General features: G+C 61.3%; 1 protein-coding gene across 1 annotated transcript; it reads left to right on the forward strand.

The window, feature by feature from the left end:
* Positions 1 to 1,316: 1,316 nt before the first annotated feature.
* On the forward strand, positions 1,317 to 24,705 carry SIDT2 (SID1 transmembrane family member 2). Its single transcript, XM_077839760.1, has 26 exons — positions 1,317 to 1,985; positions 3,944 to 4,065; positions 4,752 to 4,916; positions 5,301 to 5,346; positions 5,443 to 5,544; positions 5,672 to 5,755; positions 6,220 to 6,319; positions 6,774 to 6,839; positions 7,438 to 7,531; positions 8,339 to 8,397; positions 9,567 to 9,638; positions 9,952 to 10,026; positions 13,378 to 13,496; positions 14,090 to 14,163; positions 14,524 to 14,590; positions 15,302 to 15,375; positions 15,634 to 15,757; positions 16,097 to 16,214; positions 16,833 to 16,969; positions 17,361 to 17,469; positions 18,115 to 18,191; positions 19,182 to 19,228; positions 19,802 to 19,907; positions 20,397 to 20,507; positions 20,737 to 20,850; positions 22,494 to 24,705. Exons 1-26 carry the CDS (start codon positions 1,797 to 1,799, stop codon positions 22,554 to 22,556), a joined length of 2,514 nt encoding a protein of 837 aa, XP_077695886.1. The 5' UTR covers positions 1,317 to 1,796; the 3' UTR covers positions 22,557 to 24,705.
* Positions 24,706 to 24,867: the final 162 nt, after the last annotated feature.

Consider the following 24,867-nt stretch of genomic DNA (forward strand, 5'->3'; position numbering starts at 1 on the left):
ATCACTGCACCTAAGTCCTTACCAATATTGGTTCATGGCTGTTTCTGGCTCCTAGCCCTGACTGTTTGGAGCCTGTATGTTTATGGCAACTTGAATAAAAGGATCCCAACGCACTTTATGAACGTTAGCTAGTTACACCTCCCCACAGCTCAGGAGGTGGAGAATGGGTATACAAGAGTCACTTGCCCCTTCCCAAAGGAGACAGTGTGCATGGAGACAGTGTAGGGTGGGCCCTCAGTAGAGTGCTTTCACTGAAGACCGTGAAGTCCCTCCCGATTCGCACCAGGGTGAGAGGACAATGTGTGTATGGTGCTGAGTTGGGCAAGAGTCTCTTAAATATGTAAGTAAATAAAGATGATGTAATGGACACCGTAGTTAAGGCTGAGTTGAGTTTTGCATTGAAACTGGGATTCAACCTCTTCTTGGATATAGGATCGAACACAGCGTCTCCTCCCGCAGCCTATAGAGCTTCCTCTGGCAGCCTAGAATGAATCTTCTGACCATTTAAAGGAAATCTGTCAATACAGTTAGGAATTAAAATGAATAGAAATGAAGTCCTTCAAGAAACTCCGCATCCAGCCTCAGCCCCACCCAGTGGGCTGCTGGTCCACATGGGGTCCTTTGGGTGCTATCCCAATGTAAACCATAATAATTAGACCCTCCGCTACTCCCTGCATCTGCTCAGACCAACTGCCACAGCCAACAGCCATGGAACCTTTCCATCCCTTCCTCTTGTTAAAGGGACACCGCCAGCAACGAATGTTCCTGCTGTTTGAAGCAGTGTGATTGCGGGGTGGGGGGGAGCCAGTGGGGTGGCAGGAGAGGTACGCTGTAGCTGAGCGAGGAAAGGAAGGAGGTGACGCCCTGAACAAGCGGCAGACCGGCTTTGAGAACCACTGGTCTAGACCATCCCTGACAGGAGTTTGTCTGACCTGTTCTTAAAAACCTCCAGTGGTGGAGATTCCATGACCTGCCTTGGGAGCCTGGTCCAGAGCTTAACGAGCCGTAGAGTTCGATGGTTTTTCCTAATATCTCACCTAAATCTCCCTTGCTGCAGATTAAGCCTATTACTCCTTGTCCTGCCTTCAGCTGGCCTGGAGAACAGGGCTCTAGAACAGCCCGTCATGTATTAGAAGACCCTACAGTCTTTCATCTTGTCCCCAAGGAACTCCCGGTGCTGAGTTTGGGGCCGCAGGAGAATGGAGCCGTCTGTGTCAGTTCCCCTTTAAGGATTTTCTGCAGCCTGGCCCTTTAAGAGTGTGTCAGTTCCTTGTCTGACGTCACCCACTGCTTCACTGTTTACAGCCTGGGCTTGTTGCATCCAGGAGGCTCACAAAGTCTCCAGCTGCCTGCAGCCCCTCACCTGTGAGGTGCAGTGGCAAGGCGGAGGCCTGTCTGCAGGGGGCTGGGGGAGAGGGCAGGAACGACGCTGCTATCTTGCTGCTCACTGGCTCCCATTCAGGGAGCTGGGAGTGTGTAGGGCAGCTCCCACCACTGCAGTGGGGCTGGCGGTGCTATGGGGCAGAGCGGCCCGGAGGTACCCTTGCTCTGGGAGGCCCTGTAGACTCTTCTCCTGGATGTGACCAGCCTGCAGCCTCCGTGGCAGAGCTGTTGATTCACAGCTGCTCCCACCCGCACCCTTTGGCCAGGTGCGGCGTGGAAGAGGAGGGGGGCAATGTTACCTGGGATTGCCCAACGTAGGGTCTAAAGGGTGCTGACCCCGGTGATGCTGGAAGCTCCTGCCGCTGCCTTAGCCCAGCCCCAGGAGACGCACTGCCTGCCTGTGGGATCAAGTCATGTTGGCCCTGGAGCTGCCCCTCGTCCTGCTGCTGCTGGCTCTGCCGGGAGCTGGTGCTTTCCTCGAGGCCCTGGCTGCCAAGAACATCTCCCAGAAGGAGGCCGAGTTTGACAAAAGCTACACGGACTTTGTGAACAGCGAGCTACTGAACATCTACACCTTCAACCACACCGTGATGAGGAACAGGGTGAGTGAGCGTCCCCCGAGTCAGGCCCAGCGCCAGCCCAGGGGACACAGTCCCTCTGCCAGAGCCATCGGCATGTGAACTGCTCCATCCACCTTTGGGCCACGCCCAGAACAACTGATGAGGTGCTCAGGGGATAATCCTTGCCTAGCACACAACGGGGGCCCGGCCTCGTGCTCTGCTGGAGGGTGCTATGAAGTGTCTCTGAACAGTCCTTCGGCCTGACTCTCCACTGCCCTGCCCCAGCGCCAAGCACGTGCAGGATGCTCTGTATGGATCAGGTTCTGTTTAGCCCTGCCTGCGGCGTGCACAGGGAGCAGGGCAGTGGAGAATCTGGCCCCCTGAGCCCTTGACAGCAGGTGGAAAATCCCAAACTTCTCCCCCAGTTGTGCTGTTAGTTCTCTGTTCCCACGGGGCTCGGGACAGCGAAGCAAGGCTGCTTACTTCCTGGCCCAGTTTCACTTCCTTCTTCCCTCCCTAGCTGACATGATGAGTTTAAACAACTCGGTAGTGTCCCCATCGCTCCCAGCTGAGATCACAGTGGCTTTGACCAGTGCCTGCTGTTGGCCTTGCACCTATCTTGTGGCTGTGATGCGTCTGGCATGTGTATTCATTTTGCCCTAGTAGGGTGTGTGTGTCTTGTGGGCATCTCTGTGTTCTACTGTGCAAGCCACAAATCAGCTTTAAAAGGAAGTTGCTTCGGCTGACTCTTTACTTTTTCTTTCCACAAACTCGGCTGAGCTGTTTGCTTAGAAGGGTGGGAGGCGACTGCCGCTTTTGGGTCTGTTGTTAAGCCAGGTTCCAGACTGAAGATTCACTTTTACCTCCATCCCTGAGCGTTGAGTCAGGCTGTGACTGGGAAGGCTGCTCTGGCCTGGCACGCCTGTGGCTGTGGGAGTTGGAAGGGCACTGCCGGTTCACAGCTAATAAGTCCCTGTTTCTGATGCAAAGGGAAGGGATGCAAAGGCTGTTTTCCCATTCCAGGGCCACATAGCCCAGGAAATACATACTCGGCTTCCCCAGCTGAAGAGTGGGCATTTTGCCCTGACTGGGAAGGTTTGCACCCAGATGTCTCAGAGTTTGGCATGGCTGGATCTGGGGGTTCAGTTCAGGGCTGTCTCTAGTACCAGGCTGGATCTGCAGGAGAGACATCCTGTGGGAGAGTAATCCCTTCCCAGGGTGCATGGAGTGAGCTGCTCCCCCGCCAATCCTCCTCCCCCACCCCCCACATCTCTGCTTTGGCATGTCCTGTTCTCTGAGCTGCTCATCCCCGCCCTGCACTTTGAAGCTTCCCTCCCTCACTGCCCAAGCCTCTGTCCTAACTGCCCCCAGAGCTGAGTCCTAGCTCTGTGCTCCTGCGTCTGTAACAGCCTCTCCCCACAGTCAACATCTGCCAAGCACACCCTTCCCAAACCCCCGCCTGGCCTGTGAGGTCTCTGGGCACCAGCATTCAAGCCCTACTCCCCCATCCCATCCCAGCATGTGCAGTTGGACTGGCTGACTTGCAGCGTCTTGACTGTTCCTCTCTGCTGGGGAGAGTACGTGCAGGAGCTCTTCGCGGGCGTGGGCCAAGCTGAACTTCCCCTTCAGTCAGCAGGGTCCGGCGGTCACGAGTTCCATTCCCCATTGCATGCAGTGTCTGCCTGTAAACTGTTCGATGTGTGAGCAGGGCTAAGGCGGGATAGTTCTCTGCCCCAGGCTGGTCACGCAGCTCCCACGTCTCGAGAGTCACAGGGAACAAAGGGCCGAGTGTGAGCCCGCGCTGTCCTTGCGGGAGGGCTCTGTGCTCAGAGCTGTTGTGCCCTTTGCACCAGTGGCCACCACTTCCCCTGAGGTGGAGCTGAAAGAAATTTAACAGTCTGGGGCTCAATCCACAGTCCCCCAGCTGAGCCCAGGGACCTAGGGGAGGGCTTCGGTCTCTTTGGCCAAGGCCAGCATGTCCCTTCTCCTCTCCTCCCCAGACAGAGGGCGTCCGGGTGACAGTGAACGTGCTGTCTGAGCAGAAGGAGATGCCGCTTCTCTTCGTGGTGAGGCAGAAGGAGGCGGTGGTGTCGTTTCAGGTGCCGCTGATCCTCAGGGGCCTGTAAGTTCCATCCTTGTCAGAGACGACCTCCGAGGTGGGGCTAAAGACCCATGCCCCGCCTAGTTCTGGGGTCCCCCTGCCTCCAAAGGCATGGGAACTAGGCCAGCTCTCTGACCGTGGCATGAAAATGGCCTTAAAACCCGAATGTGTGGACTCATCTGCCTCAGAACGTCCTGCTCCCTCAGCTGGCTGGGTGCAGAGCGGCTCTGGGACAGCTGCAAGTTCAGCCTCTGAGCCTTCTCCATAGTGACCTGGTCCAGCTACCGAGCGCCGACGAGAGGGGAGAGCTGCCCCTCGCCCTGGAACCCAGAGCAGCACCCTTAGCTCGGCCTGGGCCCCGGGGGGCTCTTTGGGAAGGGAGACGCTGCATAGCTGACCCCCCATGGCACCCTCCGTGCCGCTAGGAGAGCCTGCCTAGCTCAGGTGGGGACAGCGACCCAGCCAGTCGAGGGAACGACCCCCAGGAGGGCCCCAGGCGGAGGGTCCTGGAGCCAAGCCTGACGCTCCTGAGCAGCGCCCCATGCCGTAGGCGCTGGGCGGTCCCAGAAAGGCTGTGGGTGCTCTCCATGCTGGTGGGGACCGGTTCAGCACCGCATGCTGCCGCTGCCAGGCCAGAGGGGGGTGCAGCGCAGCCTTTGCTGCCAGGCCCCCCTCTCATCCGGCCCGGGGGTCTCTGCCTTCGCCAGGTTCCAGAGGAAGTACCTGTACCAGAATGTGAGCCGCACGCTGTGCCAGCCCCAGACCAAGAGCGAGTCGGAGACACAGTTCTTCTATGTGGATGTGTCCACGCTGTCTGTGAGGAACGCCTCCTACCAGCTGCGGGTCACCCGCGTAGAGAACTTCGTGCTGAGGTGAGGGATGGAGATAGGAACCCCCCCAGATACACACGCTGCCCTACACCTTGTGCCTCCTTCCCCCCGCCCCCCAGCTCCCGCCCATGAGCCTGCTGTGCAGGATGGCTGGGGAGCTCGTGTTCCCGGAGACCCATGCAGGCCAGCCAGGTCCCGGACTGGGGCAGGCATCGCCTTGCCGGGCTCCCTGTCAAGCATTCAGGGAGCGTTGGAGACTCATCGAGTGGCTGCTCACGGCTCTACGAGCTGGGGATTTGAGGCTCCAGCCAGTGGCTGGCTCCAGCCGGGTGGGGTTTTCTTTGCCCCAGTGGGCTGGGGCGATGGGGGGCCCGTTTGCTCACACTTTATGACCCACGGTGCTGTTCTAACGCTCTCTCTGCACAGGACGAGCGAGCAGTTCAGCTTTAATGCCACAGCAGCCCAGCCGCAGGTAATGCCTCTCTCTGCTTGGGGGGCTGCTATGGGGGGGCAGTGTCACCATGGTGATAACGTGCCCTCTTCCCTCCCCCGCTCCCCCCCCCGGTAGTATTTTAAGTATGTGTTCCCGGAGGGTGTGGACTCGGTGATTGTGAAGGTGACCTCGCGCATGGCCTTCCCCTGCTCCGTCGTCTCCATCCAGGACATCCTGGTACGTGGGGCCTGGGGCTGGGTTCCTCTTTCCTGTGCTCCCCTCGCCCAGCGTCCCCCAGGGTGACCTCTGGGCAGGTCCAGACTCCATGTGGCTGAGTCTTTGCTTCCCCCTCTCCTCCCTGTAGTGCCCCGTCTACGACCTGGACAACAACGTGGCTTTCATCGGGATGTACCAGACCATGACCAAGAAGGCAGCCATCACGGTGCAGGTAGGGAGCCCTGCAAGCTCAGCCCCACCAAAGAGCTGCAGGTGCCAGGCCTCGCTGTGCTCTCTGCTGTGGCCCTCGTGACAGTTCGCGCCGGCTGGAGATGTTCCTGCCGGCGCGTGCTGAGCCAGGGGGCACTCAGCCTGGCAGCCTCGTTCCTCGCGTGCCAGACGGCGCTAGCCGGACAGCTCCCTGCAGGCAAGCTGTGGCCTCTGGGCTCATCCCCGTGTCTCCAGTGCTGCCTCCACGCTAATAGCACCATGTGCGTCAGCCGCGCAGACCAGCAGCTTCCTCCGCAACCAGCTCTGGCGTCTCTCTGGGTCGCTCGCGACGTGCCCGTCTCACCAGACTCTCATTGGGGGATCCTGGGCATCCAGGCCTCTCCGCTCCACCGGGGCCGGGTAGGGAGAGCTGCCCACTCACCACTCCCACTGACTCTCCTCTCTCGTTCCCGGCGGCCATGCCAGAAGAAGGATTTCCCCAGCAACAGCTTCTACGTCGTGGTGGTGGTGAAAACGGAAGATGAGGCCTGTGGAGGGTCCCTGCCTTACTACCCCCTCACCAAAGGTATGGGGGCGTGGAGGGGTCTGGGAAGGCACAGGGCTTAGCCACTCACCTGTCCCTCTCCTCCACCCGCCCCTACAGCCTTCTCCCCTCTGACATCTAGGCATGGGTTTTATCAGTCCCCTCCGCCCCAAGGCACTGGCGATGGGATCTAGACCGTGCAAGCGGCCCTGGGGACCGTAATGCCCAGGTGGAAGCTGGTTCCCAGCCTGACCTGGGTGTGGTGACCCCTTTCCCTGCCTCTGTTGCTGCCACTTCTCAGTAACAAGGCGCTGTGGGCGGAAAGGGTCCAACAGCCCCTGCTGGGCATACCCCCCTCTGGGCCGGGCGACACTGGGACTAGACCCAGGGTGTGGGCTTTCTACAGGGCCTGCTCCATCTGCTTTGAGAAGTTTTCCTGGAGGCAGGAGGCAGCAGACCTAGGCTGGGCTAATCTGCAGCCTTCTGTTCCTTCCAGATGAACCGGTAGATCAAGGCAGTCGGCAGAAGGCGCTGGATGTGATGGTGTCACCTGCTATTACCTGTGAGCTGCTCCCAGGGGCAGGGCTGGCAGGTTACTCTGCGGAAGCTAGGTCTGCAGCTGGGGCGTTTCCTGCTGCACGCCGGTCACAATGCCCGTGTGCAGGGGCACCGTCCCTGCAGGGACAGCGCCCGGCATGGCTTGGGCACATGGGAAAGGCTCTGACAACCGGCTGCACCCTGCTGGTGGTGCAGGCCCTGAGCACACGTGGCCTGGGACAGCACCTGGGCTCTGTGTCTGAAGTGGGCCTTTGCTGGGCCCAGGCACGGACAGACACACCTGCTCCTGGGTCTCCCTCGCTGTCTGGGTGTTACATGCTGGGCATGATCCTGGAGCAGGCCTGGCTCCAACACAGCAGCTAAAATGAGCAGAGGCCACCTCCCCCGGTACAGCCAGGGTCTGTGCCCCCACGTGGAGGGACACATGGTGTGGGCTGTGTCATGGTAGGCATGGTGGGGGAGTTGTGGGGCCCGGGGAGGCTGAGTGCCCAGCTGATTCCCCATGCCCGCAAGGCTGTGCTGTCCAGCGAGCTGCTGTCTGGGTGGGGCACCGTGGGCTGCTGCTGTCCCATAATCCCCCTTCCCGCTCCCTCTCCCCACAGCGGAGGTCTACGTCAGCGCCATGCTCTTCTGCCTGGGGATCTTCCTCTCCTTCTACCTGCTGACGCTGCTCATCGCCTGCTGGGAGACCTGGAGGTGAGTCCCTGGGCCTCGCTTCCCGCTCTGCCCACCCCACGGTGCTCCGGGACCGGACTGCCGGCTTGGCTCAGCTCACCCACCTCCTCCCCGGCTTCCCTCTCACTCACCCACCACAGCCAGGGTTGGCTCCGCAAAACTAGAGCAGGTTTCACCTCCCCCTCCCAGCCTGTGCAGCCACGGGGCCTGGCACGGTGACTCGTAGCTGCCGGTGCAGGCTAGCTATCGTCCATCAGGCTGGGAATTGAGAGCCAGGGCCTTGACGGCAGAAAAAGCAGCCAGGGATGAGACATCCCCCTCCCCTTCACCCCAGGGTAGGAGGCCTGTTTCCCTGTACAGCAAGGGATGGGCATCCCCACCAACTCCAGTGTCCGTCCCAGAGACGCCCACCCCACCCCGACCTGACACTGGGAACATTGGAACATGGCGCGGCCGTGTCTCCAAAGGGCCACGGGGAAGGTCACCATGACTGGAGACGCACGCAGCCTTCCTCGCCCCCCAGCCTGCGTGTGCCTCTGACATAGCTGTGTCTGCTGCGGTTCTCGGGCAGGGCTGGGTGAGCCCTTCATTTGGCTCCTGCACTCTGTGTGAGCAGCTCCCAGGAGACACGGTGGCAGATGGTGGTGCGCTCCAGCCAGGGACCACGCCGGGGCTGGATTTCCCTGGGCAAACCCTGACTAGGGTTAACACAGATCGGGAGGTGCCTGAGCTCTGCAGCCCTCGGCTGCCCGACGGGACCTGGGTCTGCGGCAGGAGGGAGCTGCCTCCCGGCCCTTCTGTTTCAGGTTTGCCGTTGCGTTTTTGCAGACAGCAGAAGAAGAGAAAAGGGCTCCTGGCTGCCATGGACACGCCCACCACGGACACTGGTATGGAACCCCCAGGGCCTGTAGGGGGCACTGACATGGGGCGAGACTCTGGGAGCTGGCCCCCTCATGTAGAGCCCGGGGGGCAGCGAAGATAATGTGCTGGAGGAGGGGGGCTGACTGTGTGGGCACAGTTCCCTTGGGGGGCGGAGTATGTACCAGTGCTGGCTGGGGATTTGTTCTTTATTTGTCTCCCTGTGAAATAACGTTTTCATGGACACACTGCTGCTGGGTTCTCTTCACAGAACAAACGTTCTGGGGTTTGATGTTTGGCAAACAATGGATGGTGGAAATAGAACATTTCCCTTGAATGGAAACCCGCTCTCCATTGCCCCTGGCCAGCTCTGCTGCTCACCAACTGAACCCCTGGTTCCCTGGTCGCTGCCCTTCCACACAGCCTGGACTCCCTTGCGGGGAAAGGAGGGGCCGGGAGAGCTGGCTCCAGACCTGGGCTCGGGCTTTGCTCAACGGCCTGGTTCAGCCCCCGTGCCCTTTCTCTGTGCACAGATCTCTCTGCGTTGTGGGGAGACAGGTGAATGGGTCCTTAGAGTGCCAAATCTAAGCTCCGCGTCATCTGTGATCGGAGCGACTCTGGTTGAGTGACTGCTGCTGTCAGTGACTGTCTGTCCATCTGTCTCTCTCTCTCTCTCTCTCTCTCTCTGCCTGCACATCGCTCCTGGGGATCTTCCATTCCCAGCGTCTTTACTGGGTAAGCATCAGCCTCCGTTATTTCACAGTCCGTGAACAGATCCCTTTGGTGCCCCTGACGCACTGGTCCTGAGCCACCCTCCAGCTGGAAGTGGGCGGGGCAGGGTGCTGCACTGGGGTCTTGCTCCGTAGGAAGCGCCAGCCACTAAAAAGAGGGACGCAGGGTGCTGTGCAAACGCCTCTCACCCAGCTCCGCTGATGCCCCACAATCCTAACGCGTCCCCTTCCTCCCCCAGCTACCCCCGTCCTTGGTCTCTCCTGACCAGAAACCGTCTGCGGCCCCAAGTGCTCCGCTGCCCTGCAGCTGTCCGGGCACAGCCTGAGCCTGCCACCCTCGCCCCACTGAGACCCTGCCCTGGCCCCCGAGCACACGTGCCCCCTGCTCTCCTCAGCCCCCTGGGCTGCTGGGGGTGATGTGTGAAGACTGCTGCCTGCCTGACGCAGGGTGCTGTGGTGTCTTGCAGGGCATCCGCGCATCACCCCGGACTCCCTCCTGGGTCACCCTCCTTACCACGGCTGCAGCTATGGCTCTTTGGGTAAGCACCGGCGAGGAGCACTGCACTCTCCTGCTCACCTGGGGCTCCGGGACCAGTCGGAGATGGGAGATGGGGGGCCAGGTCGCCAGTCCCTTGGCAATGGTTGGACCCAATTCCTGACCCTGTGACCAGAGTCTCGTTCCTCTCCTCTCCCCCAGACGGTGACAAGCCAGGGTCTCCCCGCCCCACAACCACACGCACACAGAGCTGCTGTGTGAGCTCCTGGCACCTTGCCCTCTGCTCTCCAGGAACCCGTTCCTGGCTGGGTGTCTGACCACTTCAACTCGCCTCCTTGTTCTAACTCTTCTTCCAGAGAACAGTTCCACCCTAAGCACTGAGGGCATCACCGAGAGCATGGGCTCCACGGACATCTCCTCTGGGTACACAGGTAAGCCGCAAGAAACCAGCAACGACTGGCCAGCGAGACGGACCCTGCAATCTGGAGCTGGGTTTTGCACTGCAGAGTCCGCATCAGAGCAATCCCAGAGCCTGGGAGCCATCCCTGCTGCAAATGCTCCATGCACCGAGATCCTGTCTGAGGCCTGCTGTCTGGACTCATCAAGCCTGGGGGTGTGCATCTGCCCCCATACCTGGGGGCCTGAGTGTGAAAGGCTCTCTGGGGAGAGGACTTTGCCCCAGGAGCTGTGGCTGCCCCAGGCTCTCGTCCTCATTCAGACCTCCCCCCACCCTCGCCAACTCTGCTCCACTTTGAAAGACCAACGTACTGGGCAGGCCTTTAACCGGGTTGTTGCTGTCTGGCCTGGGCAGCAGACGAGGACTGAAACTGCCTGGCTGGCTCCTTGGGACCCCGCTCGGCGCTCAGAAGGAGGCTCTGTCCCCATCAGCCCTCCCAGTAATTCTCGCTTTCCTTTCAAGGGCTGGACCACTTCAAGCGACGTGTTCCCTCCAGTCAGATGAGGCACCTGTGCATTACTATGGGTAGATGTGGATGTTAAGCAGAAAAGGCACTAGGAGAACTTGAATCAATCCAATGTATTGGGGTGCCCTCGGCTTCACATTACCTGGGGACAGACCCTGCATTCGACTCGCAGCTTCACTCCCTTCTCTCGTCCCTTGATCCAGGGACAGCCACTGAACAGTCCCTCCAGCCCCGAGCGGTCCCATAACGCTCCCATCTTCCAATGCGTGGTCACACTGGGAGCAGCCATCTCCCTGGGCCCCACAACTCTGCCTGCTTGTCAGCCTCTGAGCAGGAGAGCGAGAATGGAGTGGCAGGGGTCAGGACTGAGGGGCACTGGCGATGCTGTGTGTGGGGTAGCGGGGGGCCCAGGGCTGGGGTAACAGGGGGGCTGCAGGTCAGGACTGAGGGGCACTGGCGATGCTGTGTGTGGGGTAGCGGGGGGCCCAGGGCTGGGGTGACGGGGGGCTGCAGGTCAGGACTGAGGGGCACTGGCGATGCTGTGTGTAAGAGACATGCTGGCTGGTTCTCCCTAGTGCAGTGTCTCCCCCAACCCTTTCCCAACAGGCCCGGGCTCCCAGCTGGACTGTGAGGTTTGCAGAGCAGGGCATGGGAGGGGCAGACCCAGGACCAGCACAGGACATCAGTTGGGAGCCCTGGCTTGTCCTGCTGTATTTTCAGAGAGGGGGGTGGAAAGGTCCAGGGGAAGCTCTGTCATCCTCCTCTCCTGGTCCCTCGTGGGGGCGGGGTGGGATGCACAAGCTCAGCAAACGGTAGAAGATCTCTGCCAGCTGTGGTACGGAAGGGGAGGAGGTGAGGTGCCCGGACCAGACGGAGGCAAATCAGTCCCGTTTCAGCTGACTCAGAGTGCGGGGAGTGGTTGCCGATCTCTATACCCGTGTGACCCGAGAACGCCGCTCTAGCCCTGGCTCTGTGGGCCCCGTTCAGGGTCCTGGAAAGGGAGGGATGATCTCTGGACTGTTCACTGGCTGACCTCCCCCCACCCCGCAAAGAAACCCATCTGCCTGGGTCTGAGATGGTAACGTGAAGACCTGGATGACCCCTGCCCAGACTTGCCATGGCTGGGGGCTGCACTTTCTGAGGGGCTGGGGGCGCTGGGGTTCTGTGTGGATTTAGAGGGAGCGGCTGTGGGCCTTGTTGCAGTGGGGCAGAGGCAGGATCGCCTGCAGAACGGCCCAGTTCATGCTGTGTGGGCAGCACCTTGCCCCCGCCTGCCAAGGCCGTGAGGGCCAGGCCTGGAGCCCCAGGCTACACACCGAAAGAAGGAGCCGCCTTCCCAGAGCGGCCACAGCTCCCTGACCTCATGCAGGGCTTGGTGTCCCTGCCCTCTGTCGGCTCCGCAGGGGGTGAGCTTCCCTGGCCTGTGTCACGCCAGGGGGCAGACGGGAGGGGCACAATGGCCCCATCTGCCCTTGGCCTCTCTCATCAGGCCCCCGAGGCTGGCAGCCTTTGGCCAGCAGCAGGACACTCAGCTGCTAGCAGAGCGAGACAGGGAGTGGCAGACATGCAGCAGCCTTATGTGGCTGTCAGGTGACTCACAGGCCAGACCAAAACAGAGCAACAACCGAACAGCCCCAGGAGCACAGTGTCTGTCCCGGCGAGCTGTGCATGACTGCCTGCCCTCCCCAGACCCACACGCAGCATTGGCCAGGTGACGACTGTGTGCTGAGAGGTGCGTTAGGCAAGGGGCAGGCTTGTCTTACTCTAGTCTCTGCCCCCGACACCCTGGCCCTACGTGGCACTGGGCAGCATCCGACAAGTGCCAGCAGGGCTCTGTGCCAAAGGGGCCATGCTCTGCCAGCGCGTGACGTCTCCATGAGTTACTTAATGTTACAGCAGGATTCGGCAGAGCTTCCTAGCCAGGCCTGACCCACGCCCTGTGACTAAGGTTGCTCAGCAGCGGGTGTCGGCCCTGCAAGCCGCCCCAAAACCAGCTCGGTGGCCTTGCCATGGCTGGGAGAGAAGGCTAGTTAGCAGCCCTGGAGGAGATGGGCGGCTGAGTTCTCAGCAGGCTGAGTTGGACGAGTTCACTGCCCCTGGCTAACTCAGTCTAGTCAGAGCCACCTCCTGCTTGCTGAGGGTGACACCCACCCCCCAGCACGAGTCCTGCTCCAGGTCCTCTGGGCACTGATGCCCCAGTGAGCCCCTCCCTGGAGTGTGAGCCCTGTGTGCCAGGGTGACTCGCTGTGTGAGCCTTGTGGAGCTGCCTGCCCTGACTCTGTTCTGCAGGGAGCTGCCTAACTCCTCCCAGTCCCTTTCTAAGGGTGCGTTTGGGGCTTTGTCTCTCTCGCGACCCCAAAAGACACAGTCTGTCCCCTCAGAAAGAGCACCGGGGGCATCAGCATGATGAACAAATTGCACAAGTCTTTGTATCATCAACATCCAGATCAGCCTAATCAGAATGGAACGACCCCGGGGGTGTAATTACCCCGACGGGCCGTAGGTAGCTCAGTCCACGGGGATCTCTGTCCCAGGGCCTGGCGGGTTGAACCTGGGCGCTGAAGAGCTGGGAATGTCTGCTGGATGCCATGGAGCCTCCTGCAGCGGTGGGGGCGGGGGTCTCTGTTGTGGGGTCTGTGCTGCCCCCACTCTGCCCTGTCGATCCCTTTGCACTGAGCTACGGACAGTGAACAGGGGGATGATCTCAGGGTGTGATTGAATGGCTCCGATTGACTCTGTGATACGAATGATTGGTTTGATCTCTTCGCCAGGGGTGTGGGGAAGGAGTGGGCTAGGCCTTGCCCAGGGTGTGTGGGCCTCAGCCCGGACTGATGCTGATGCTCCCCTGTGCCCTTGCAGAGCGCACCCTGGAGAACGTGGCCAGCCGGCCCCGCCTGGACTCCCTCAGCTCCGTGGAGGAGGACGACTACGACACGCTGGCGGACATAGATTCCGACAAGAATGTCATCCGGACCAAGGTCCGTGTCACCTTCCCAGCCCGGGCATTGCTCTGATGGGGTGGGGAGCATGATATGCAGGCCCCTGTGTCACCTGCCCAGCCCAGGCATTGCTCTGATGGGACGGGGGAGCGTGATATGCAGGCCCGTGTCGCCTGCCCAGCCCGGGTATCGCTTCGGCAATGGAAACACACTGCACAGCCACTATGGCTGCCCTGTGTCAGGCTTCAGCCATGCCCCGTGGGGAGATGCTGGAGCAGGGTAATGTGGGGCGGAAAGTGATGGAGCAGCGGGGAGGCCTGTGTACCCAGGCACTGCCCCAGGACCATGTGGCAATGGGCTCATTAACCCTGTGCTGGCTGGTCTGGTACGTGCCCATCACTCAGCGCCAGCCTCCTTCCAGTGCTGTGAGCGAGCCCGTATGCGCCCCGGGAATGCTACTGTCTCCCGGCTGCCAGCTAGCTAGTGCTCTGGGCCGGGGTAGCTCTGCACCTGCAGGCAGAGCAGCCTGGGCTGGTTCCCGGGGTGCGCTCTCACCCCAAGCACTAGGGCCCTCGCCCCTGTATGCTGCATGCCCCGCCTGGCCTGTGACAGGATCCTGCCTCTGCTCCCAGCAATACCTGTACGTGGCAGACCTGGCCCGGAAGGATAAGCGTGTCCTGCGGAAGAAATACCAGATCTACTTCTGGTGAGTGGGGGCAGGCCTGGGGAGGGAGGGGAGGCCAGGGGCTGCGGGGGACGAGGGCCTGGAGGGCGGGGGAATGTGCTGCGGGACTCTTCTGGTTGCCCTTGAGCTAAGGAGGTGTCTGGAGCCCTGCCCTGCTGCAGAGCAGTGGACAGATCAGCATCCTGCCCCCCCAAGGCGTTGGCCTCACATGCGCCATCCGACCCAGTGGGTGCTGCAGAGTCCGTGGAGGAGCCTGGCCTCCCAGCAGGGAGATGGGTGAACATGTGTGCCACTGGGAGTTGTGGGGAGAGCCCCGGGGAGGAGGCGGAGCTGGAGTCCCCGGCCAGCGCCCGCGTGGCTCAACGCCGTGCTCTCTTGCAGGAACATTGCCACCATTGCTGTGTTCTACGCCCTCCCTGTCATACAGCTGGTCATCACCTACCAGACGGTAAGAACGGTCCCTGCCTGCATCCCCCTCCGGCCCCAGTATCCCAGCTCACTCCCTGGGGGCTGCTGGCTGTCCTGCTCCACGTTCTCCTGCATTCGGGGAGTTCCCAGGGCCAGTCTCTGGGCTTCAAAGCAGTCATGTGGCTAACATTGGAGATGGGCTGGGGGGCAGTTCCCTCCTGGGGCAAAGAAACCAGCCGAGTCTTCTCGCAGGTGCTCCCCCAGCAGAACGGCCCCTTCACTCCCCTCTCAAGCGGGGCACAGTCACCCATGCTTAGCAGGGCGAGATGCATGCTGAGATCAGCCCTGCCCAGCCCTCTGCAGTGAAGTGCCACGTTGTCTCCCTCTGCGCTTAGCAGCCTCTCAAAGGGGAAGGCTTTGCCAAATGCCCTCTGTAAATGGGCACGTCCCTGCCCTGACTGTAACCAGTCCCAGGGGTGGAAGCTAGAAGAAGACATGAACCCTGAGTCACCCCTCGCTGTCTGCCCAACCTGGGCCGTGAGACTGTGCTGGCATCGGGGTCCTGCACTCGCCCAGTGTGGCTGGGTCCCCTAAATCCTCTGCCCTGCCCCCCCTCCTCAGTGAGTGCACGTTTCTATTGGGGACACCTCCTTCAGGCCCCCGAGTCCTGGCTGTGAGCCATGCCAGGCCCCTTCCAGCTGGTGTCCCCTGCCCTTCCTCTTCAGGGTCTCGCTTTGCTTCCCCGCTGCAGGTGGTGAACGTGACAGGGAATCAGGACATTTGCTACTATAACTTCCTGTGTGCCCACCCACTGGGGAACCTCAGGTAGGAGCTGGGGCTCCCAGTGACGCTCCCTGGGCTTTCCGCATGGGCTGACGGGGGGGGGAGAGCTGGGCCCCCCAGTAGCACCCAGGAGGGGAGCCCATGTGAACTGTGCTGCCCCCTTCCCGTGGGATGTGGGCAGGGCTGCAGGGCGGGGAGGGGACAGAGGATGCTGCTGCCTGGGGCGGGGGCAGTGCCCTGGGCAGGGCCGAGCTGCGTGGGTCCAGTGGCGGTGACCCGGACTGACCTGCTTCCCGCCAGCGCTTTCAACAACATCCTCAGCAACCTGGGCTACGTGCTGCTGGGCCTGCTCTTCCTGCTCATCACCCTGCAGAGAGAGATCAGCTGCAACCGGGCGCTGGTGCACAACGACATGCAGGCCCTGGTGAGCGCCACCCCTCGCGCCTGCCCTGCTCCTTGGAGCCCAGGCTCCGCCGCCCCAGTGGGGCAGGGCGTCCCTGAGAGGCGGGGTGGGGGACCTGCCCGTGCTGAAGCCTGGGCGATCGCCATCCCCTGTGATGCTAGCTGGGATGGGCAGGACTGCGCCCTTGGGTGGGGGCGGGCAGGGCCTGGGTGCTGCATGGGGAGTTCCTCTGGGGGGTGTCCAGGGGAGGCTGCCACCTGGTGCCCCCTGCCTGAGCTGGGAGTGGGTCTCACTCAGGCCAGGTGCCTTTTGGCCAAATCTGTCTGTCTGAGACAGGCGTGTCCATCCTCCCCCCCCCAGGAGTGTGGCATCCCCAAGCACTTCGGCCTGTTCTACGCCATGGGCACGGCGCTCATGATGGAGGGGCTGCTCAGCGCCTGCTACCACGTCTGTCCCAACTACACCAACTTCCAGTTCGGTGAGTGCTGCGGCCGGCCCTGCTCGGGGCTCCCTGGCCCTGCAATGACACCCACCCTTGAGAGCTGCCACCCTCTGCCCGGCTCCAGCACGGAGCTGGAGTGTGGGTGACTGCCGGGGGAAGTTATTGGGCCAAGCATCCTGGGCTCTCCTCTCCGCCCAGTGCAGCCCGTTCGCTGGCTGCTCCAGCCCCCTGAGCTCACCCCCTTCCCAGCCTCAGACTCCCTCTCTCCTGTCCCTACCCAGCTGCCACGGGGCTGTGGTGCTGGCAGAGAGCGGGCACAGGAGGAGCTCTGGGGGGGTTTGTGCTGCAGCCTGCAGCATCAGACAGCCCCCAACATCCCCCAGTGAGCTCAGGGAGCCGCTGTGCTCCCAGCAGAGGGGTGTGCAGCACCGCTCTGGCCCCACGGCTCGGCACTCCAGCTGTGTGCTCTGGGCCATGTCCCAGATGTGCAGGTTCCTCCCGCCATTCCTTTCTGAGCTGTCCCTGCCCTCCTCTCCCTCCCACGGCAGCCGGGACCCAGGCTCCTGCGGCTGTGCAACGCTGAGGGACTGCCCTCGCTGCCAGCCTGCCCCTCACCGGCCCCTCACTCAGCCTGGCTGCTGTCCCTCTTTGCAGACACTTCCTTCATGTACATGATCGCGGGGCTCTGCATGCTGAAGCTGTATCAGAAACGGCACCCGGACATCAATGCCAGCGCGTACAGTGCCTACGCCTGCCTGGCCATCGTCATCTTCTTCTCCGTCGTCGGCGTGGTAAGTGCCAGCCCCGGAGCCGCGTCCAGAGGGAGGAGCCACTGGCTCAGAGGTCGCCAGCTTGCCGGTATCCCCTGTGCAGACGGGCTCAGTCCAGGTGGGCGTGTTACTGGCCATCTGCAGAGGGACTAAGGACTAAGCTCTCTGAGAGCCTGTGAGTCGTTGTTGGCCAGCAAACCCCGCACCTGGAGAGGGCAGCAGTTGCCCCAGTAAAATTCAGGCTGCCTTGCCCCAGGCTGGACTCAGGCATGAATCCTGGCTCTGTGGCTCTCTCAGCAACCGGGTGCTGATGGCTCCTTCTGTAACCGCAGCTCTGACGCCTGCGTTGCGGGCCCCTGGGGACCAGCCCCAGCCCTGTCTCCCACCCGCTCACCCCGTCTTCTCCCCACAGGTCTTTGGCAAAGGCAACATGATGTTCTGGATTTTCTTCTCCATCATCCACATCATCGCCACACTGCTGCTGAGCACGCAGCTCTACTACATGGGCCGCTGGAAACTCGGTGAGGCCCCGCCCCGGGACAGGGATGGGGGGCAGAGCCAGACTCCCAATGGGCACCGCAGGCAGGCCAGCCCAGCAAGTCCTTGTCTCTGCATCGTGGCCTGCGTGGTCCCACGGCGCTAGAATGCCTGCACCCAGGTGACTGCCCAGCACTCCTCCCTGCTTAGTATACCCCACGTCCAGGGCTCTCTGCGCACCGGCAGAGCAAGTCTGGCTCCTGCCCACCTTGGGCATTGTCAGAGCTGCCGGCTCAACTCTCACAGGAGATGTCTGCACTTACTCGGGGGTCTGTGGGGCCCAGCGTGGCCGGCCCTGCTCTGATGAGCCCGCAGCGCTGGTGACTAGAGGGGACTTGGTCTGAAAGCCAAGCCAGCTTGGCGGTGGGACTCGCTGCAGGGCCCACCCTCCCAGGCTGCGTGATGGGCTGGGGGAGCCCCCAGCTGCAGCTCCGCACCTCCCTGCTCTGTGCGGTCAGCCTCTGCTTACATTGGCCTCCCTCCTGCAGGACTGCTGCTCTGGGAGCACAGGGTTCAGGCTCTTCCCTTCCGGATGGAGCTGGCTGCAATCTATGCCCTGCTGGGCTAGGAGGGGCCGGGGAAGGGCCTGCTGCCCTCTCCCCAGGCTCTAGCTCTGTCTCTCTCTGCAGACTCCGGGATACTGCGCAGAATTGTGTACGTGCTGTACACAGATTGCATCCGCCAGTGCAGTGGGCCCATGTACGTGGTGAGTGAGTGGCTCACTTCAGCCCCTGACTCCCGGGAAAAGCCTGTGAGTGGCTAACGCTGAGCGATGAGGACTAGCTGCAACAGCACGAGCCTGGCCCGGTGCCCTGGGGCCAGCCCAGAGCTCTCTGTGCTAGATGGTGGATTTTCCAGCAAGGCCTCATGCTGCGGTCCCTGGGGCTGTGCTCAGGACGCATCTGGCCACCTTACCACGCCAGCAGGGGGACAGGATGTTTTGATGGACCACAAGCCCAAATCTGCCAGTGCAACCCTGCAGCCCCTGGGCATGACAGCCCTGGGCCCCTGCCCAGCCCCCTCTGAAGCGCATCCCCAGTTTACTCAGCTCTGGGCCTGGCTCTGCGATGGAGACAAATGGAGCTAAACCAAGAGTCTGCCCCAGAGGTGACAAGCCAGTGACCATGTTGCCCACCCCATGAAGCGCTGTCTCCTCGCAGGGGGCTCAGGGGCCTGCTTGAGCCTGGGCTATCTGACCTGGAGGGCACCATGCTTTTGGAAGCTGAGGTCCTAGATTCAATCCCCACTGCGGACGACTCCCCCAGGGTCCTTTCCTTGAAGCCTCCCTCCCCCTCCTGACCCAGCATGGCCCCTCTCAGCCCCCCATCCTCAGAGTTAGCCCAGACCCACTGCCCCCCAAGTGGGATCCAGGGAAGCTGTTTCCTTGGCCGTGGTGGAATGTGACGCTGGGCCCAGCTGAGGTGATCTGAGCTCCATGGCAGGACACAGAGCTCGCGCTGTGATCAGGGCTTCTCCACCTGCTCCCTGCGACCAGCATCCTCCCAGCCAGAAAATGGCTGAGCCACCATGTCTCAGACGCAGATGAACTGTGCCCTGGGGCAGAGAGTGGGTCTGGGAGATGGCAGCTCTAACGGCTCTGAGCCATGAAAACGGGGTCCCGTCGACTTGCCACCCCCCCGGAACCGCTAGCCCAGCATATACCCCCTCCCCTGACCCTCCTCGTCTGTGTTTGCAGGATCGAATGGTGCTGCTGGTCGTGGGAAACATCATCAACTGGTCACTGTAAGTGTGTGTGTGTGTGACAAGCCCCAGGTTGCCCAGAAGGAGAGTGCTCTGTATGAGGAAAGGGGGCATCAGGAGAGCTCCCCTCCCACCACTGCCAACGCACCTCAATCCAGGCCCTCCCCTGCTGCTATGCCAGCCCCGGCCCTGAACTGCTGATCTCAGTTGTTCCAGGCTAGCCCTCTTCTGTGCTACTATGCAGCCGTGCCGGGAGCTAGGCTGAGAACGCACCGCTCGCATCAGCTGTGAACACCATGGGGTGAAGCAGGGTGTAGCGCCCTGGAGAGGGAATGCACTGCGGCTTGCTAGCAGCAGCCATGGAGGGCTGCCCCGGACAGCAGTCGGGCTAACGCCTTTCCCCTTTCAGCTCTGCTGCTGGGCAAGGCCCAGGATGCAGCAGGTGCCCCAGGTTAAGTTCCAGGAGACCCAGGTCATCTTGCTGGTGGCTGCAGGGTTCAGAAGTGGCTACAGAGAATTGCTGCTGAAGTGGGCATGGGGATGCCCCAGTCTCTGCTATGCTGCAGCTGGGGGCCCCCCTCTGCTGCCTTCCTAACCCACCTCTCCCTTCCCCAGAGCTGCCTATGGACTCATCGTCCGACCAAACGACTTCGCCTCCTACCTGCTGGCCATCGGCATCTGCAACCTGCTGCTCTACTTCGCTTTCTACATCATCATGAAGGTGCGGGGACGCCCCTGTTCCATCACTGTCTGCGGACAGGCTAGGGGCTCGGCTGGACAGACCCCCTGGCCTTGCGGAGGGGGGCCCGTACCCCGGGAGAGCTCTGGGGCGAAGAGGGAGTGACTGAGCCCTGGGGTTACCCTAGAGTCAGGCCCCAGCAGGGGAGCAGGACCCGTAAGTTCTTTCACCAACATCCCCAGAGACCTGGTACCTGCACCACTATCCCCAGCACCGCTGAGCCCTTCCAGACGCTATCTGTCCAGGTAGTGGGGAGAGAAGCCTCTGTCACTGGGGAACGTGTGGGCCTAGCCTCCAGAGAGCCCCTCCCAGGCCCCAGCAGCCCTTCCCAGGCCCCAGGTGTGCCAAGGCAGGTGCCTAGCCCTCTGCGTCTGCGGGGCATCCCTGTTCCCCTGCCCTCTGTGTGTCCTGGCTGTCGCCATTCCCCTGCCCTCTGCGTGTCACCGTTCACCTGCTCTCTCTCCTCCCCAGCTCCGAAGTGGCGAGCGCATCAAGCTCATCCCCCTGCTCTGCATCATTTTCACTTCCGTGGTCTGGGGCTTCGCCCTCTTCTTCTTCTTCCAGGGTCTGAGCACCTGGCAGGTGAGTGGTGGCTCATGCCAGCCAGGGCCTTGACTATGCAGGGTTGACGTGTCTGGTCCACACTCGGGGGGGTCTCCTGCTTGGAGTATCACTGTACGGGGCAGGCAGTGGGGGCAGCGTTGTGCTCTTCTAGGCTGCAGCACGCCCCTGGGCAGGAGCTGCGCAGGGAGGAGGCCGGCAGCGTGCTTGGCTGGAGATAACACACTGGCTATGACTGTCTCCTCTGCAGAAAACACCAGCCGAGTCCCGGCAGCACAACAGAGATTGCATCCTGCTCAGCTTCTTTGATGACCACGACATCTGGCACTTCCTCTCCTCCATCGCCATGTTCGGCTCCTTCCTGGTAGGTCCTGCCAGCCCCACCACACATGGCTGTGCCAGCTCACCCAGAGGGAAAGGCTCCCCGAACCCCGGTCCCCAGACAATCAGCGGCTGTCGCCACCCACCCCCTGCCCTGAGGCTGCCTTAGCCACAGGCTGCAGCCCTCCCAGCCTGGGATGGGCGCACATAGGAGGGTCCCCAGAAGCACTTGTCGCTCCCCAGAGATCCGTCAGCCTTGGCTGGCAGGGGCAGCCCCTTCCTCATGGCTACTAGGTCTGCCTTCGGGAGCACGCGGTCCCTGTCAGCCTGAGGCGAGAGCACACCTCTTGCACGGCCCTCTGTCCCATGCCCGTGTAGAGCCCCAGCGAGGCCAGGGCCGACTGGCAGGTGCCTCGCTCTGTCCACCTAATGCTGCAGCATCCTCATGGCCCCCTCTGCCGGCTGCGACATAGGCTCCCGTCCGGGCCAGCCCCTGTGCTGAAAGCAGGGGGCTGAGTCAGGTCTAGAACGAATCATAAACTCCACCCCACCCCCATCAGCACCAGCTCCACTCATCCAAAAACACCAATGTGGGGTCGGAGAGGTTCCCAGCACCCTGCCCTCCTCCCGCTCCCCCGTCACGGAGTCCCTGGACGATGCTCTGGAACTGCTCCCCATGAAGCCAGTCAGGACTCTGGGGCAGTCTCCTTTCTGTGAGCAGCCTGTCTTCAGGACACACAGCTTCCACCTTCCTGGGTCTGACCTCGGAGCATTCAGCATCCTCTGCCCCTCCGTGCGCTTCCCCCCAGCGAGTCCGCTCAGGCAGGGCTCCTGGGGAAGCCAGAGGGTCCTGCCCCCCAACTTCACAGACAGACGTGACTCTCAGCCAGCCAGTAAAACAGAAGGTTTATTAGACGACAGGAACATGGTCTAAAACTGAGCTTGCAGGTGCAGAGAACGGGACCCCTCAGCTGGGTCCATTTTGGGGGGGCCGTGAGCCAGACAACCAGGTCTGCACTTCACTCCATGTCCCAGCCAGCCCCAAACTGAAAAACCCCCTCCAGCCCCTCCTCCTCTGGGCTTTGTCCCTTTCCCGGGCCAGGAGGTCACCTGATTCCTTTGTTCTCCAACCCTTCAGCTCTCACCTTGCAGGGGGGAAGGGCCCAGGCCATCAGTTGCCAGGAAACAGGGTGCTGGCCATTCTCTGTGTCCAGACTCCTGCACACACATGCCCTCTAGGGCTCTGCAATGATCATACACCCTTACTCCACCCCCTAAATACTTAAGAACTGCCTAGGGGAAACTGAGGCACCCCCACACTATTCAGAGGAAACATTAAGAACAGTCCCACTTCGTCACACCCCCATCCCCCCCAGCCCTTCTCCTCTTCCTGCCCCCGTCCCACCCCAGCACCCTGTCCTTCTCCTCTTCCCTCCCCCCATCTCCCCTCAGCACCCTGCCACTGTCCTAGCACCCTGCCCTCCTCCTTTTTCCTCCCCACCCCCCCCCCCCAGCACCCTGCCCTCCTCCTCGTCCCCCCCCCAGCACCCTGCCACGGTCCCAGCACCCTGTCCTCCTCCCCCTACCCCCAATCAGGGGGTGTGGGGGGAACGCTGCCTACTAGAGGGGGAAGGTGTTTGTCCTCGAGCTGAGCCCCGGCCTAGCCACTGCCCTGTCCCCTTGCAGGTGTTGCTGATGCTGGATGATGACCTGGACTGCGTACAACGGGACAAAATCTATGTCTTCTAGGCCCTTTCCCGTAACACCACCTGGCCTGAGGTTTGTTAGTTGGGGCCTCCCGGAGGGGACTCCATCCAGCCCAGGTGCTGCCTGCAGCCCTGGTCTCCGGTGTAGTGGACACTCATGGTGGGGAGCTCACGAGGACATGGCAAAGCATCCCAGGTATGGGGGCTTCTCCGGAGGTGGGAGTCGTGTTCATGCTCCCCTGCCCGCCTCCTGCATGCCATGGTGTCGTCCAACCCTCAGACAGCGCCTTGCCAAGCTGAGCACATCACCTCCTTGCTTGAGCTGCTCAAGGGGCTGCAGGGCAGGCCCGACGCATCCACCTGCCGCCACGTGGTTCACAGAGAGGGGTGGGGATGGTGTGAAGCCCGGTCAGACTCAACAGAAGCCGTTGCCCTTTCCCCTGCTGGGGCGACTGGTCTTGCAGTGTCGTGGGGGTGGCTCCAGGTTCTCAGCCTGGCAAGTGGTGGGTTCTCACTGCACTGCCGTTCTCCCGTCTCTGTCCCCACCACAGTGCCATGCCAAGACGGACTGCCATGGACACCTCTGCCTAACATGCCTGGCTCCTCCTCAGCCAGCCAGCATCCCGGTTCCCCCTTCATGTTTATCCCATATAGCTCTGGGGCCAGCGGGGGGCAGGGAACCTCTCAGAACAAACGTCAGGCAAGTTAGAAAACGCTCCAGTACTGGCCAGGGCACGGGGGAGCAATGTGGCATCCCCTGCAAAGAGGATATTCAGCCCTCTCCCAGCCCAGGGACCGGCCTGCTCAGCTGTGCAGTTCAGTCGGTCCCCCCTCAGGCTGCTCCCGAGCTGGGCAGCTCCTCTCAGGCCTGGCTGTTTAGCGAGAGCGCTGGGCCTTGGCATAAGTGTCCCTGCCAAGGCTTAGATCAGGCCCTTCCTCTCTGTAGGCTCCCTGGCTCCCTCCTGTCACCCCCACCCATCGTCTGCTCCCGGGGCAGGAGCCACTGCCCCCGCCAGTCTGTATAGCCTCCCCGCCCGCTAGAGCAGGGGGCAGCCCAAGCCCTCCGTGGCCCTACAGTAGGGTCTGAGGCATGGCAAAGGCGATGCTGAAGCATTGGGCTCTCGCTGTGGTTCCAGCGCTGTTCTCGGTGTGGGCTGCTGCCCCCCACCACCTGACAAGCTGTGAGGTAGGCCCAGAAGGGAGTTCCCAGCCCTAGTGCCCTGGGGCTGTAGCTGCCATCCCTGCTGTCTTCACGGTTTCCTCCCCTCCGCCCGGGCTATAACCAATGTTACAGACCACAGGCATGTCTGACCCACAGCCGGAAGAGGGGCTGTCCGGTCTCCAAGGCACGTGACTCTTGTAAAGGCGCTGCTGCTATCGTTCGTACACCTGTGGCCTTTCCCGCGGGGGAAGGGTGCCGTTCACACCCCTTGCCAACGTGACGCCGTCCCCGTGGGTGCAGCACATCCAACCCGTGCCCCAGGCGGAGGCTCCTCCGAGAAGCGGGAGAGCAGCCGGGGGCAGTTGCATTTCGGTTCTACAAGCACATGGGCGCATGACTCTCTTCAGTGCCTAATTTTTATCGTTTTATTTAAATTTTTTTTTTCGGGGTGGGGGGGAAGATGTATGTCCAGTCTAACTGTCTGGTTCCTCCCACTGCTAAGGACTTGTGTGGTCTTGGGGTCCCTCTGGCTAACATGTACTGAAGGTGGGGTGTCAAAACACACGTCTGTGTTGAGGTTGTCATTAAGCAACTTTCTCTGGTAGCCTGCTGGCTGTTTACATTGCAAGTTTGAGCTTGTATTCTAATCTTAGAATTGTTTAGGTTTAGGCTCAGGCTCAAATTTGGACTCCACTCCAGGACTCTGTTCTCTTTGTTCTGGCCACGTAACATATCAGTGATGGTTCTGTGGTGCAAGGCCCAGCGGTGCCTTGGTTACACAACAAAAGGCCAAGAATGGTGCTTTTTCAGTCATTGCAGGGAAAGACACCCTCTTCCTGCTCCAGAAGAAGGGTCATGTCGCTGGAATGTCCATAGTTTTCTGGTTTCTTGAATGCATTGACAATATTTTCAAGGATATTTTGACTTTCCAGATACACTGTTACTAAACCAAGTTGCACCATGTTTTCTAAGAACGGTTTGGCCATCAAATGAAGAGAATTAAACAATAAAAAGGTTGATCTGCACTTTATCCATGAGTCTCCTGCCTCCTCACTCCAGGAAGGCAGGGCCCCAGGTACCCCCTGGTAGGGACTCAGCTGCAGGTCTAGTACTGTCAGACCTGCTGCTGACCCCTTCCCCTTCAATCTGCAACGGACCCAACTTCCATGGAGCAATTAGCACACAGTTACCC

Source organism: Eretmochelys imbricata, chromosome 22 (genome assembly GCF_965152235.1).
Source record: "Eretmochelys imbricata isolate rEreImb1 chromosome 22, rEreImb1.hap1, whole genome shotgun sequence".
In the NCBI taxonomy this organism is placed as follows: domain Eukaryota; kingdom Metazoa; phylum Chordata; order Testudines; family Cheloniidae; genus Eretmochelys; species Eretmochelys imbricata.

Coding starts and splice junctions, on each gene's coding strand:
- SIDT2 (XM_077839760.1), top strand. CDS start 1,797: ATGTTGGCCCTGGAGCTGCCCCTCGTCCTGCTGCTGCTGGCTCTGCCG. Junction 16,970..17,360: donor TCTTCTCCGTCGTCGGCGTG/GTAAGTGCCAGC, acceptor TTCTCCCCACAG/GTCTTTGGCAAAGGCAACAT. Junction 19,908..20,396: donor CTTTCTACATCATCATGAAG/GTGCGGGGACGC, acceptor TCTCCTCCCCAG/CTCCGAAGTGGCGAGCGCAT.